Here is a 12,936-nt window from a genome sequence, read left to right as displayed (position 1 = left end):
GTCTGGTGGCCGAAGTTATAAAGCTTCATTGAGGTGATAGCTGGCAGCTGTCGAAACACTTTTTTGCTCCTACTGTTTGCAGCATGTGTAGGAGTTTCCTGGTGACATCCCTGCTCACATTTGTAGCCTCTTCTGCTAATGATTTTTTATGTTTTTGTCACAGCAGCCTCTTTATCAATATAGTGCTCCAGATAACACAAAGGTGTCATAGGAAATAGGCTGTGAATCTATATGGCTTGAGCGCATTGAACATTCTCAATTCATCATTTTTAAGGGATTTAAAACAAGGATATTTCTTGAGTATTTATCCTGGACAAACCCACAGCCACAAACCTGCTTAGCATTTGTGACTGGTATTCCGCCATATGTAATCCAAAACGCCCTGTTGACAGGCCTACTTTACATCATTGTTTACATGGCGGCTCAAGTAGACCCGTCACCTCATTACATAACTTCCGGGAACTGGGTCAGTCACCCTTGCGCCCAAGAACAAATGATGAAAGATGACAAACAAATATACCAACTGGGAGGAGACATTCCAGCTGACTTATTTGTTGTGTAGTGTATCACTGTAAGTGTTCATCCTTCTCTATTTGTCTCTTCCTGCTTAATGATAAACAATTCAAGCTAAAGATGTTTCACTCTGAGTCGTATTTTATGATTGACTTGACTACAGTCGCATTTCAGTTCAGTTTAATGCTATGTAAAAACACTTTTTATTTACTGCTTGTCTCTTAATGGAACAGCATCCAGAACAGGGTCATTAGCAGTTTACATGGTTTTCGCTTTTCATCTTATTCGTCTGCTGTTGCTATAACAAAGTCAATGTGGATTTGAAGTATTTAAGTCTTAATGAGTTGCTATAAAAAGTTAACACCCTTAAAATTGTCATTAAAGTCTCATAAAGTTGATACAGAGAGAACATTAATTTGCAGTTGACAAGCAGTGGTCTTGTGGGGCTGTGTAAAACAGTTAAATACCAATGTTGGACTGAAGTCCCAGATATAGTCGTCATCATGGAATCCTTAATTCATGCCTGTGAGATTTATGCTCTGTCCGCTCAAACTGTATCATGTTACTTGCTATTTTTTGATTTAGCTTTTGGCACATTTCCACAGAGAAGCCATCTGCAGATTTTACCCTCGATTTGTGTGATTGACAGCTTTTACATTCCCGGCATTTGGTGCTTTAAGAGGTCAGACGCACACATGAAAGGATGAGGATTAAAATTTTCATGGCATGCAATCCCTCATTCAACTGGTCGCTGTTCCGTGTCGTAGCATCGTGCTGCTGTAGTCCTGTGTGTTTCCTCATTAATGTTTCATAGTCAAGATCACGAAGCGGGGTTTAGTAGTTCAGCAGCAATAAAGAGCCTCTCGTGTTATTCTCATTCATTCCCAGCCTCTCGTTGGGAGTAAAAATCGAAAGCCTATTCAAGTGCATTATTGAACTCTGCAGGAATGCATGTGTATGGAGCAATAATGTAATTTTAACCACAGAGAATCCACAACATCCTGTCCTTGCCCTGTGGTTGGCTTGTGAAAGGGGCACATGAGGGATTCAACATCCTGTTTTTAAGACAAAGTTACTCATCTGTGCATCAATACTCACACTGGACTCGCATTCGATTTTTGCTGATATTGATGTGGAAAGAGGTTTGTCATTCAGCCAGGACCAGGTGGAGAAATCCCATTTCCTCTCTGGCTTGAAAATAAATGGACCCAAAAAAGGGTTCCGATGAGGGTTGCAGGTGAATAAGACGGCCGGTGGTGTACGCCAAGGAAATTCATTCAGTAATATTCTTGACTGGATCTTTTTTAGGTATGTAGCAAATCAAAGAGGTATTTCCATCTTGGGTTAGGGTTAGCTAGACAGGAGCTATTTGCTACCCTCCGACTGACTTCCATACAGCATTGATTATGAATGGTCAATTCCAGCATATTTGCCTCATCATTATGATGAATGCAACAGGACCCACTGGAAACTGTTGACTGTTGCATCTATGGCTGCACTGTATGGCCTTAAATTCATATGAATGCTCACTCATTCTCAGCGCAATGTCGTCGAGACAGGATTATTCCAAAACAATAGAAAAGTGTCCACTGTGTGCTTTTATCACCTCTACTCTTTGTGTTTATATGCTTATATATGACCGCCTCAGAGTCCTATTCTTTCCTCTGAAAGGTTCCAGATCCAATGACTTGCTTGTCAGCTTGTCTCAGGGCCTTAGGTACAGGGCTGAATACATGCTGTACATACTGGAGTCCCACTGCACTCCGAGGAAACACTCGCTTTAGATGTATTTTAAATTACAACAGAACCAAAACACAATGAAAGTCAATTTTATTCTCAGATAAATATTTTCCTGACTGTCCACATCCAGGAGTCTGAATGTCGAGCAAATATTTCCCAGTCATAACATTCAGGGTTTCCCCCAGGATTTATTGAAAAAAATAAAAAACATGAAACGGGACACAGCCAAGCAAGATGCGTTAGAGAAGCAACAAAGCAGAGGGAACGTTTTGTCTTCTCCTGACTTGGTGACAATAAAAACGCATTTAGAACATCATTGAGGGAGGGGGCTGAGGATGACACCACAGTGGTATAGCAGTGAAACAACAGGGACCTGCCGACTCCTTGCTTGGTGCAGGTCTCTCTGAATCCTTTTCTTTTTAGCATGAGGGAACATCCCAATAAAGTTGCTCTGGCTCTGAGAAACCTCTCGCTGTAGAGTCATGTGAGGACAGTCATGAGTAAATTTAAGAGTGATCAACATTATTAGACGTCTGTTATAGGTGCGTCTGATCTTCAGTTCATAGAGTTTACATATAAAAGGGCCATCAGATCTAGCTCATGAGCCAAACTGATGCTTCAGAGTGTGCGGTTGGAATACAAATGTAGAAATCCTGGTGAGGTCATCGGTGTGAGCCTCAAGGCACCTATTCCGGTGTAAGTTCTCAATCCCTGTTTACATGTTTACCAGCAGAGTTTATTAGACGTTCAGTAGAAAAAAGCAAAATATATTTTATACTTACTGCAGCCTTTTTACGAGAAGGTCTTGGGTCATATCCTGCTGGAGGGAACCCAGGGAATGGAGCACACCTATGTTCTCCCTGTATGGAGTTTAAGTGTTTTCCACTGGGCACTCTGATTTCATCCCACAGTCCAAAAATCATCTCCGTCTCCATCTCAGATGAGTGTGTTGGGTTATCAAATGCAAGAGTTGGTGTCTGCAAGAGTTTCAGCTGAAGCATTCAGTGTCATCCTTAACATGCAGACCACGCTCAGTGACAGCTCTTAGTGGCTCCATTAGGTTTATGTGACGCTAAGTTACTCCCAGAATCATGTCTGTTTCTGTCTTCTCTGGCGATTCAGGGGACGCCTCAGTCACCGTCAACATGTCTCTGAGTTTGGATTATTGTTTGTTTGAGGGCCGTGAGGTTGGCGTGCAGCCTTCCTGTTGGGATCTTGTGAGATCTTATGTCCTGTAGGCGTTGTGACCCTGGACTCACCCCGTCCAGGCTTTGACCCAGCGCACCCTCTGGAATGTGACCCCGGTCGTGGTCTTATGCTTGAAAGTTTGTTAGCTTCTGCTTTGAACAGATAGCTATCGCTTGTGTGTTTTATTCAGCTTCTTAGATCCCGGCTGAACGTGCTCTCACTGTGTGACTCCGGTTTCGTGTTGAGGGTAAACATGATGGTGTGATTTTTCAATCACTGCTGAATAACTTCACATATTAAATTAGCGTATCTCAGTTGGAATTTGGACCAAAAATCTGATGTCAAAGCGTGTGTGTGATCAGAGGCGGCATCTTTTTAACTTATCTGCAGGGTTTCTGGTACAACTGCGTGACTCTCTACTGTGCACTGTTGTTCCACAAATTATGATTTCACATCTGCTGAGTATTAATTGTGCAAGTCCTATCTCTGTAACTGTCTTTTTTTTTTTTTTAGTGAACGTGTTATTTTCCTTTACATTGCAATATATAGTCAGTCCTCAACTGTTGAAGAAACGACTACTGACATGGAACGGTAGACCAATGTGATGAGTAGAAACACTAAGTAGGAGTGATTTATTTTTAATTTTTAATTTTTATTTTTTAAATGACAAGAACAGTAGTTTTTTGTTGGATATTTATGCTGCTCATGTGTTCCTTAAAATGTGACATCATTTTTTTTACAAGGGGTGAAAAAATATTTAAAGGTAATTAACACTTGATGCCAGAATTTGCATTATTTGCAAATTCATAATTACACACATGACAGAGCAATTTCATTTTAATATTACTCAGCATCATTTCATTACTTCCATTTAAAGCTTTACTGAGCAACAGTTCTGTTGGGATTTTTAGATAGTCTCATCCCTTATCTATATCCTGAGATTGATTCCAATGGAGGGACTTGCTTCGTAGTGGTGAATGTTTGATTTGACCTGTCAAAGTCAAAAGCCAGCCTCATTCTCAACAAGCCCTGAAGTGCAAGAAGAAAAACGGATTATATTTATATGCAAGACACAGAGCATGCATGGATCCTCTTGTCAGAGATTGAAGATGGGGATTAGGAAGTTTCTCTGTTGCATTCTCTGTCTTATTCCAGCAGCAGCAAACACATTGAAACATTGAATACATGTTAACTTGGTGTCTAGCCTGGATATTTCAGAGGGTGTCCCCACGACCTAAAGCCACCCGAAGAGAGATTAGATATTCCACAAATCTGCAGCACTGGCACCGTGTTGCATCACAGAATTTAGTCCGATGAAATGCAACTGTCGTGGGATGTGAAGCATTTCATTCGCGAAACAAAAACAGAAGCAGCTAGGAAGACCGAATCCTTTTTAAAGTTGCATTATTGATTGGAAAATGGAGGAGTAAAAATCACTATACTGCGTCACTGGGACGCAGCACAAGCCTAACGGCCCTACTCCTGACTTGCTTCTTGCTTCTCTGGGCAGTGAACAAGTTCCTGACATAATTTGTTGACTTGCATTTCTAGTCCTTGTGTTTTCAAGATAGCCTTTGCGCAGCTACTCAGCTTCCTGGTGTCATTTCTTATCAATGGAAGTCATCATCTACATATTTGGTTTCTGATGTGGCACCACTATCAGGGTGTGTTAAAAATAAAGTCATTACCGTAGAAAAGCAGAAGATATATAACCACCAAGGATTATGTTGTTGAATTCCAAATGAATGGTAATGTATTTAAGTCCTGTAAATCCTGCCAATGGTTGACGTTTTTTTAAACACAATCCCATTACATTCAAGCAATAAGAATTATTCTGGGAATTTCTGGGAAAATACATTGATGGTCATGCGTCTGTTTGAAGTAGAGACAGGCTTTTAGTGAGAGCGGTGTCCTGGGGACGTCCTTAACTGAAGAACATGAGTTATTGGATGCACGTTTTTTTCAGCAGGACGCCCTAAATTTCCAATCGTGAGTGCCTTTATAGTGCCCAAATTGTACTGCCATCATACTGGTTCCCATGAAAAGCTTGTAATTTCACTGAATTAGGTTGAAATTTGTTGAACCTCATCCTTTCGTGGACCAGCCATGGTATTTGCTTTCAGGCAAAATACATATCTCACAATTCACAAGACTCACATTTAATAGGCTATTGGTGGGATGTCTGACTGGGATCATGTCAGCATAGTCAACAAATACTTTTGTCTCAAAATCCTTGCTAAAAGTCAGAGTTGTGAGGATGGTCAAGTAGCCACTGACTAACTCTAGATTTGTAGATTCTTTGTGTTGTCATATGATGATCTCGGAACAGACAGCCACAATCCATTTCAACAGACATGTTGGTTATCGTGCCATAACTGCAGTTCAAAAAGCTGTTGCTTCCAGATTTTAGCTTTGGAACGTCTCACCACTGATGCTTATTATCAAATAAAATTCTTTATTAATAGCTCAACTAGAATTATCATAGAACTATATTGTTATATTTCATTGAAAGAGTTGGTCCTTAGATTGAAAATAAAATAAAAGTGAGTGGGTGAAGACAAAAATACCTCCTTCCAGAAGAACACTGATCAAACTGTTCAGATTCACATGTCACTGACCAAAGATTTGTATCCAACAGGCATCTGTGTCAAATGTGGTAAAGGGGTGTACGGGGCGAGCCAAGCCTGCCAGGCCATGGGAAACCTGTACCACACAAACTGCTTCACCTGCTGCTCCTGCGGTAAGTCTGTTCATCAGCAGGGCTCAGTAAGTCGGAGCATGACCTGTGGAGGTTTAATGTTCTGGCTGTTCGCCGGGAAATGGACTAGTTTGACTTTGACCCGCTGTGAAGGAGCTGGTGGTTTGTTGACATTGTTTTGGCTGTTTATTTAAAGTGGGTCTGTATAAATAGGAGGGAACCTGATTATAAAACAGATAATGGACTTTTGGGAAATGACGGTCACAGTTAGTTCTCCTGAGTACTGTGACTTTGATTGGCCCGATTGTCCATTAAGATGTTTTTTGATTGTTTTTGCAAACAAAGAGAGCAAGGTTTTAGGTAGTAAATACATCCGCTTAAAAAAATAATTCCTCAATTCGCGGGACAACCAAACAAAACAACTGTTGTCCTTTTGAGTATTAGGTTTCATTGAAAAAGAAAAGGTAGCTGCTTTGTGTTATGTTAAATGCTAATATATGAGTCTAAACATTCAATTGTGGGCCCTCCATAGTATTGGCTTTAAATGAACTGATAATTTAGATGAATTTATTGGACACCGTTTCATCTGTGCTCACATGTCTGCCCGTAACAGATTATCTGAACGTCTTTAAAGGGGTTCAATCATCAAAGTTGTCTTCTTCAAATCTCTCATACTAGTAGAGAGACTTCTCATCAAAGTAAAATAGCAGGTTAAAGGCGGCAGCATCGCCTCCTCGCTCGAAACCCTTACTTTACTTTTATTGACCAACAAGGACTGTCAAGACCTACAAACATGGGGAATGAGCCGTGCCTGTGAGTCCCTTCTATTTTCAACTGATCACTAATATCAAACACTGAAGCATCTAAAGCAGCCTGGTTAAAAAACAGTATTGATCCATGGAGAGCAGCTTGGGTGATGAAGTCATAATGGCGTAGTACGACAAATAGCCCTTCCAGGCGAGTCCAGATTTCCTTTCGAAAAAGTAGTTGTGTTCTATCTGTGATGTGATGATAAATTACAGAAGATTCATACACGAAGAGACTGAGATCTCAGTGAGTCAACATCAAACCTGACCCTGGCCAACTCCCGCACCCACCTCCTGTACTATTGCCTAGTCGAGTGGAGCCAATAAACACCTTTGTCCAACTTGGAGTCCTCACTAGATCACCCCAAATGTGAGACTTTTATTATCAAATTGGACCAGTACCTTCAGACTTCAGAAGACTGCTGAGTGGACAATCTAAAATGTGCCGTTATTTTTAACTTATATTGAGTCCTCCACTGTGATGAAAACTGTTCTCAGCCGCCTCAAAGTTGTTGCATCCCATAACGCACTGGCAGCAGTCTTACTGTGAATCTGGTGTGTTTTGGAGCGGCCTGTCATATTACTCCAGCACTCCTCTCCTGTTTCCCGGGAAAACAAGAGGAAGATGTCGGGGAAAGCTTTTTAGCTAGGTTGCTTCCATTCACACGTGCAGCATACATGGACATTGATCCTCCAGCGCCTGCAGCTCTGGAAGAACTGCCTATAATGTACTTGTAACCAAACCCTCATACTTTCCGATTTATTGTGTGGCTGAAGAAAGAGAGGCCAGATGCTCAGTGTCCTGTTGCCCAAGATGTGGGCTGTGGTGAAAGGAAAAAATGTCTTCTGACCTGGTTCAAACATGGGTGTGTTTGATGATAAAATCTTTAAAAAAGGGGGCGGTGGGGGAATAAATAATCATGCTTTTTTTTTAAGTAAACAAGCATCATGGGGAACTTGTAGGTATTTGGTTAAGTAAATGAATTTGTTAATTATGTTTATTTTATCTAAGAATAATGTGACCATAAGAAGAAAAAAATATTTCATTTCATTATATGTAGTTCATCTTTTTCAAAATTAAGAAAAAAGATTGTTATCAATCCAATGTTATCACAATTTTTATATTTGCAATTCCTCATTTTGACTCAATTTTCTTTTGGAATTAGATGTTCTGTAAATTAAATAACAATTTATATTTAAATAACAATGTTTATCTGTATTCTCTAAATTTTTTTAGACATTTCTCTAAAATAAATATAAAGCAGCAGATGTGGCTCCTTCACTCTAAGATTTTGTTTTTGGGGCGATTACAGGAACGAAATGAAATAAATGAGTAATACTTTCTCAAATAACATCTGAGTCTCTGTGTGACAGCAGCTCCTGTAATCCTGATAATATTTGCTGGGATTATTTGTAAACCAGACCTGATTCTGTGCTTATTCCCTTAATCAGATTTTGCTTTAATGCTCAAGTAAAAGCACCAGATTATTTACAACATAGAATAAAAATAGACCAAAGTGACTGGATCAGCGGTGGCTCAGCTGTGGAGGGATTTCACCACGAAGAAACAAAGTGAGACTTTATAGCTGTTTGATGGTGACCAAAGGCTCTTATTGTTGTGTTTATTGCAGAAATCATGTCCATGATGAGTCCACAAGTCATTTTAAACTCCTCGAGTGCCTTCTCATCTCACCAGATGGTTTATTGCTAATGTAAACTCTGCACTGCATCATTTGACCTCATGTGAATGGGAATGTTTTCTCTAAAGAACTTTGGTTTCAAAGTGCCTGCACTTGTCATAACACAATCCAGTGATTTATCAGGAGCTATGTCCCTATTTGTTTTGTGATTCCTCTTCCATTTCGAACAGCTCTCAGCAGGGTCCTTGTGGAGTCTGGAGCTCCCGAGCGAGGCAGAGTTTGCGGAGACGCGGCTCGCCGCTGGCCCTGGGCTTTGTTTAACCATGCATAATTGAGCCCTCCTCTTGGCTTACTCCCATGGTTGCACCCTTTTTCATGAAATGGCCAAGAATGCAAACTACCCTCCTCCACTTCAGTCAGCCTTCGCTGGAGGACCTCAATCAGACAGTCACCAAGTGTACCCGGACCAGCATGTGTCCGCTGGTTCAAGCAAACAGACTGGTATCTGACCAAAAAAAAAAAACACCCTGCCTGTCATTGGCATGTTTAATGACATGTACCAGACCCACATCAGCTGGTAAATTTAAAGCATGGGTTTAAGAAGGCCTACCTAGAGGTTCAAGATGGCGGTTTCCATTGTCACATGTCCTTTGTGTTGTTGTGTTAGTGTCCAACGGTCCCTGAGTCATTGCTTGCCAGAGCTGATGCTTCATGTATGTAGCATCACTTCAAGGTCACATAAAATTATTAGCAGACATTAAGGTTGAATATATGAATGATTATAAAAGTCGAAGGTTTGAGTAAGGCTTTCTTCAGCAACCAACTCAAATCTTAATGGAGGAATGACATTGGTGAATTTCAAAGTGGCCAGTGGGGTTCTCCTCAGCACTTTAGCAGGGGCCCCTATGCTGCAATTTTGGCCCTCTACTTTTGACAGGGATTTCCTGCATTTTCACCTTCAGCAGATTCTGCCTTTTTAAGGTATACTACTAAGGTGGACCAAGAAGAGGTTGTGATGCGCTCCATCCTCCACACATCTGCCCCCTCCATTTCACTTCTTCAACTGGGTTGATACATCTCTCTTCTCTTCTTATATCCCCTTGAAAGTGGGCTCACATTGGTTAATTTTTCCTGACTTGTTGCCAGAGTTCAGATTTTTCAACTACAACATCTGAGCCTTCTTACCTTCTTTGTGAAGCTTCGACCCTGTTGGCCCAAACGAGTCACATCCTCCGCTGCTTCCATATTTCAGTGTGATATTTACATTTAATTGAGGCTCTAAATTGACTTGGGGGGGCCAACCAGTAGGCATCCAGACAAGATGCCACCGCAACTGGTTTGTCAGTGGAAGTAAATCATCCACAAGACTTAAGATGCCGCACCATCGGCGTGTTGATCTTGTAACTACAGCTACCTGAATCTTTGTTTTACAATAGTTCATGTTTGGTGAAAATGGTGGAATGACCACTGGCTTTGTTGAAGTTTCCAACTCTAACACATTTATTTAATCACATGGAAGCATTAGAAAATGTCATGTATCTTGTTGAAAATAATTCTGGTACAATAACATCATAACCCCGTTCTCATCTGTTTCACTCGCTGAGCTATCCTGCTGATACGTGATCTCTCTGACGACGTGTCAACACTAGACATCGGAATTCCTCGAGGTTGGCGAGATGTGGCGGAGTGTGAAGGAGGTAGATGTCTCTCGCGGTCAAATGGCGATGAAAGAGACCGAACATGATCAATAAGAGGGACAAGAATAAGAAAAGAGAACGGCTCTGGCAGGGAATCAGATGAGAGTGACGTTAGTATGTGTCTGACTTGTTCGAAGCCTGTCAGAATTGGTGCACAGTAGGAGGTTCTTTAATCAGACTTTCCTAGTGTAGTCACCTGATGTAGATCAGACCACTGAATTTCTGTTTTTCATTAGTACAAATCACCCATTCATCAGCGCTTGTCCCAGCAGTACACTGTTGGTACAGCAAGCTATGATCTTGAGTTAGTGATTGGACTTTTTTTAAATGTAGACATTAGCACTCCGTTTTTAGGATCATGTGAATTTTGCTGGAACTTACAGATCAACTAGAGAGATGCCTTCAAAGGGCCAGTGTGTGTCGACTGAAGGAAGTGATGCAATCATGGTGAAACTTGTTTCCTTTACAACGCAAAAGTGATGAGATGATTGACATACCAAGCCTGCTTCATCGACTTGTTGAAAGTCCTTTGGCCACCACCTTTCCATTTTCATGGCTGATACAGCTGCCTGATTTTCAGCAAAGGTTTCACCAGAAATGCTCACTTGTCTGATGTTTTAAAAATATATTAGAACATTCTTTGTGGCTAGCATATTTACCACCCCGCTGCAGAGTTCAAAGCCCCTCTGTCTCTGCCAGAGCCAAGCAGAAGAAAGACAAGACAGAGCCACTAATGGCTTCCAATAAAAAGTAAAATACAGCTTGTTAAGCTGGCTATCTTCAACAAAATACAGAAGAAGAGACTAAATTGCAACAATAAGAATGTTGTTACTTGTTACTCTAATGTGGGTAATGTTTGGATTGCTGGAGTCTGCTGGTGAATTTGTAACTACACTTTAATGGTATTCAAAAATAGTACAGTAAACACTAGTCAGTGAATTGTTTCAGTACATTTTTCAGATCAGAATGACAGATATAGGCAAAAGATTGTTTTATTTCCTGCAACTATTACCAGGCAAGTAAACATCTTCCTGCTTCTCTTTTTTGTGTGGCAACGTTAAATGTTTACTGTAGCAAAGAGGAACTTGCATCGCGAAAAAGTGAAGTAAATCGGAACATGAAAAGATATTATGAGAAATAGAAGAACCAGGACGTTTGTTTATTATCTGCATTGGTTCTTCAACCATGGAAAAAGATCACTTTTGATGTGGGTTTATTTTATGGACCCTTTAATGCGGTTAACTTCAAACAGCAGCTCATCTTTCCTCCAGAGATTCTCTCCTCTAACCAGACCACTTCTGTCATGGTTCTATCAAAGAGGCCTGTAATCATAAAAAAGCTCTTCTTTTAAAATTCACAACAAAAGTGCTGTTAGAAAATGTTGATATTGAGTCGCATTTGGAATCACACTTCTGACAGACTGTAAGATCTAATGCCAGAAGTGTGTCACTCATTATCTGAGTGGCACAACAACATTATGCACTTTGTGACACCTTTATTATTGAACTCTGGAACTGGGGCACTAAGGATGTTCAGTGGTATAATATCAGCTCTACTAGCTAGCAAATTCTGTCTGGCCTTTGGTGTTGTTACTGGCACTGCCTACTCTTAACTCAAGCGATGCATCTTCTCACCCTTGAGCCTTTATTTAACATCATCTGGCAACCTCAACTTTGGCTCAGTAACAGTGCATACTTCCTATCAAATTAAAGAAGCTTCACTTATTCAGATTTGATAGCTGAAACTTGACTTAATGTGTGTTGAAAAAGTGAATGAAAACATCTGTTTTCCACCATAATGTTGGGTCCCGAGACCAGCGACCAGACCAGTGAGTCCCAGACTTCCCTCTCCCTCGAGACCTCCCCCAGCTTCTCTACTGGGATGTCAAGATGTTCTCAGGCCAACCGATATTTAACCTCTGGATCTACTCTGATGAGTGTACTTTGAATCTGTCGTGGATGACGGAGCTACTCACCTTTCCTCAAAGGGAGGCCTCTGGCGTGCCCTCGAGAAAAGTAATATTGGCTGCTTCTGTCATTTTTACAGTCGACTTTATACGACTATAATAGACGTTGCCACTGGTTTCATGTGTCGACTACTTATTATGTAATATCATATATTATTGCCCGACTAATTCCAACAGTATATAGTAATATTTGTTAACATTATTTCAAGGGTGAAAATGATCCCATTATATAAAAACTATTTCGGTCTTAAAAACATGTTTATTTTCCTTATTACCTTCAGTTACATTTCACCGTCACAAAGAGACATGAACAGTTGCTTAAGGTTCATCTGAGTTTGTAGGTCTAATGTCTTCCTGAGTGTTTAACTCTTGCGTGGCACATCTTTAAAACAACACTGCTTTTGTCTTTGCTTCCCTTTGAATGCTATGGGTGATGATCTTATCTCTTCAGGTTCAACCATCGTAGCCGTTAGCTGACAGGTGCTGTTACACAGGCTTGAATGTTCGCCAACACTTGTCTGTTCCGAGGAGCTGAAGGTGAATGTCAAATTACTGAGTGACTACTTAATACTGCTAAAAACAGAACATATTCAAGTATTTATTTGTTAAATCTCAATATAGCACTATTAAACTTCAATACAGTAACTAGCCATTGAGAATCGTGATATTTTCTTACACAGATTATCAC

The 12,936-nt window shown here is 40.6% G+C and overlaps 1 protein-coding gene across 2 annotated transcripts in view; it reads left to right on the top strand.

Annotated features, from left to right (window-relative positions):
• The window catches only part of wtip (WT1 interacting protein), a 31,054-nt gene that overhangs the window by 5,571 nt on the left and 12,547 nt on the right, over positions 1-12,936 (top strand). The window contains exon 2 of one of the 2 annotated variants that reach the window (XM_053866246.1): positions 6,080-6,181. The exons of the other annotated variant lie outside the window; for it this stretch is intronic. Within the exon in view, the coding sequence (XP_053722221.1) occupies positions 6,080-6,181 (102 nt within the window). The remainder of the gene's footprint in view (positions 1-6,079; positions 6,182-12,936) is intronic. 2 annotated transcript variants of the gene reach the window in all.

This window comes from Synchiropus splendidus, chromosome 5 (assembly GCF_027744825.2).
Source record: "Synchiropus splendidus isolate RoL2022-P1 chromosome 5, RoL_Sspl_1.0, whole genome shotgun sequence".
Classification (NCBI taxonomy): domain Eukaryota; kingdom Metazoa; phylum Chordata; class Actinopteri; order Syngnathiformes; family Callionymidae; genus Synchiropus; species Synchiropus splendidus.
The sequence above is the reverse complement of the archived record's forward strand: the minus strand, read 5'-3'. Positions and strand labels throughout refer to the sequence as shown.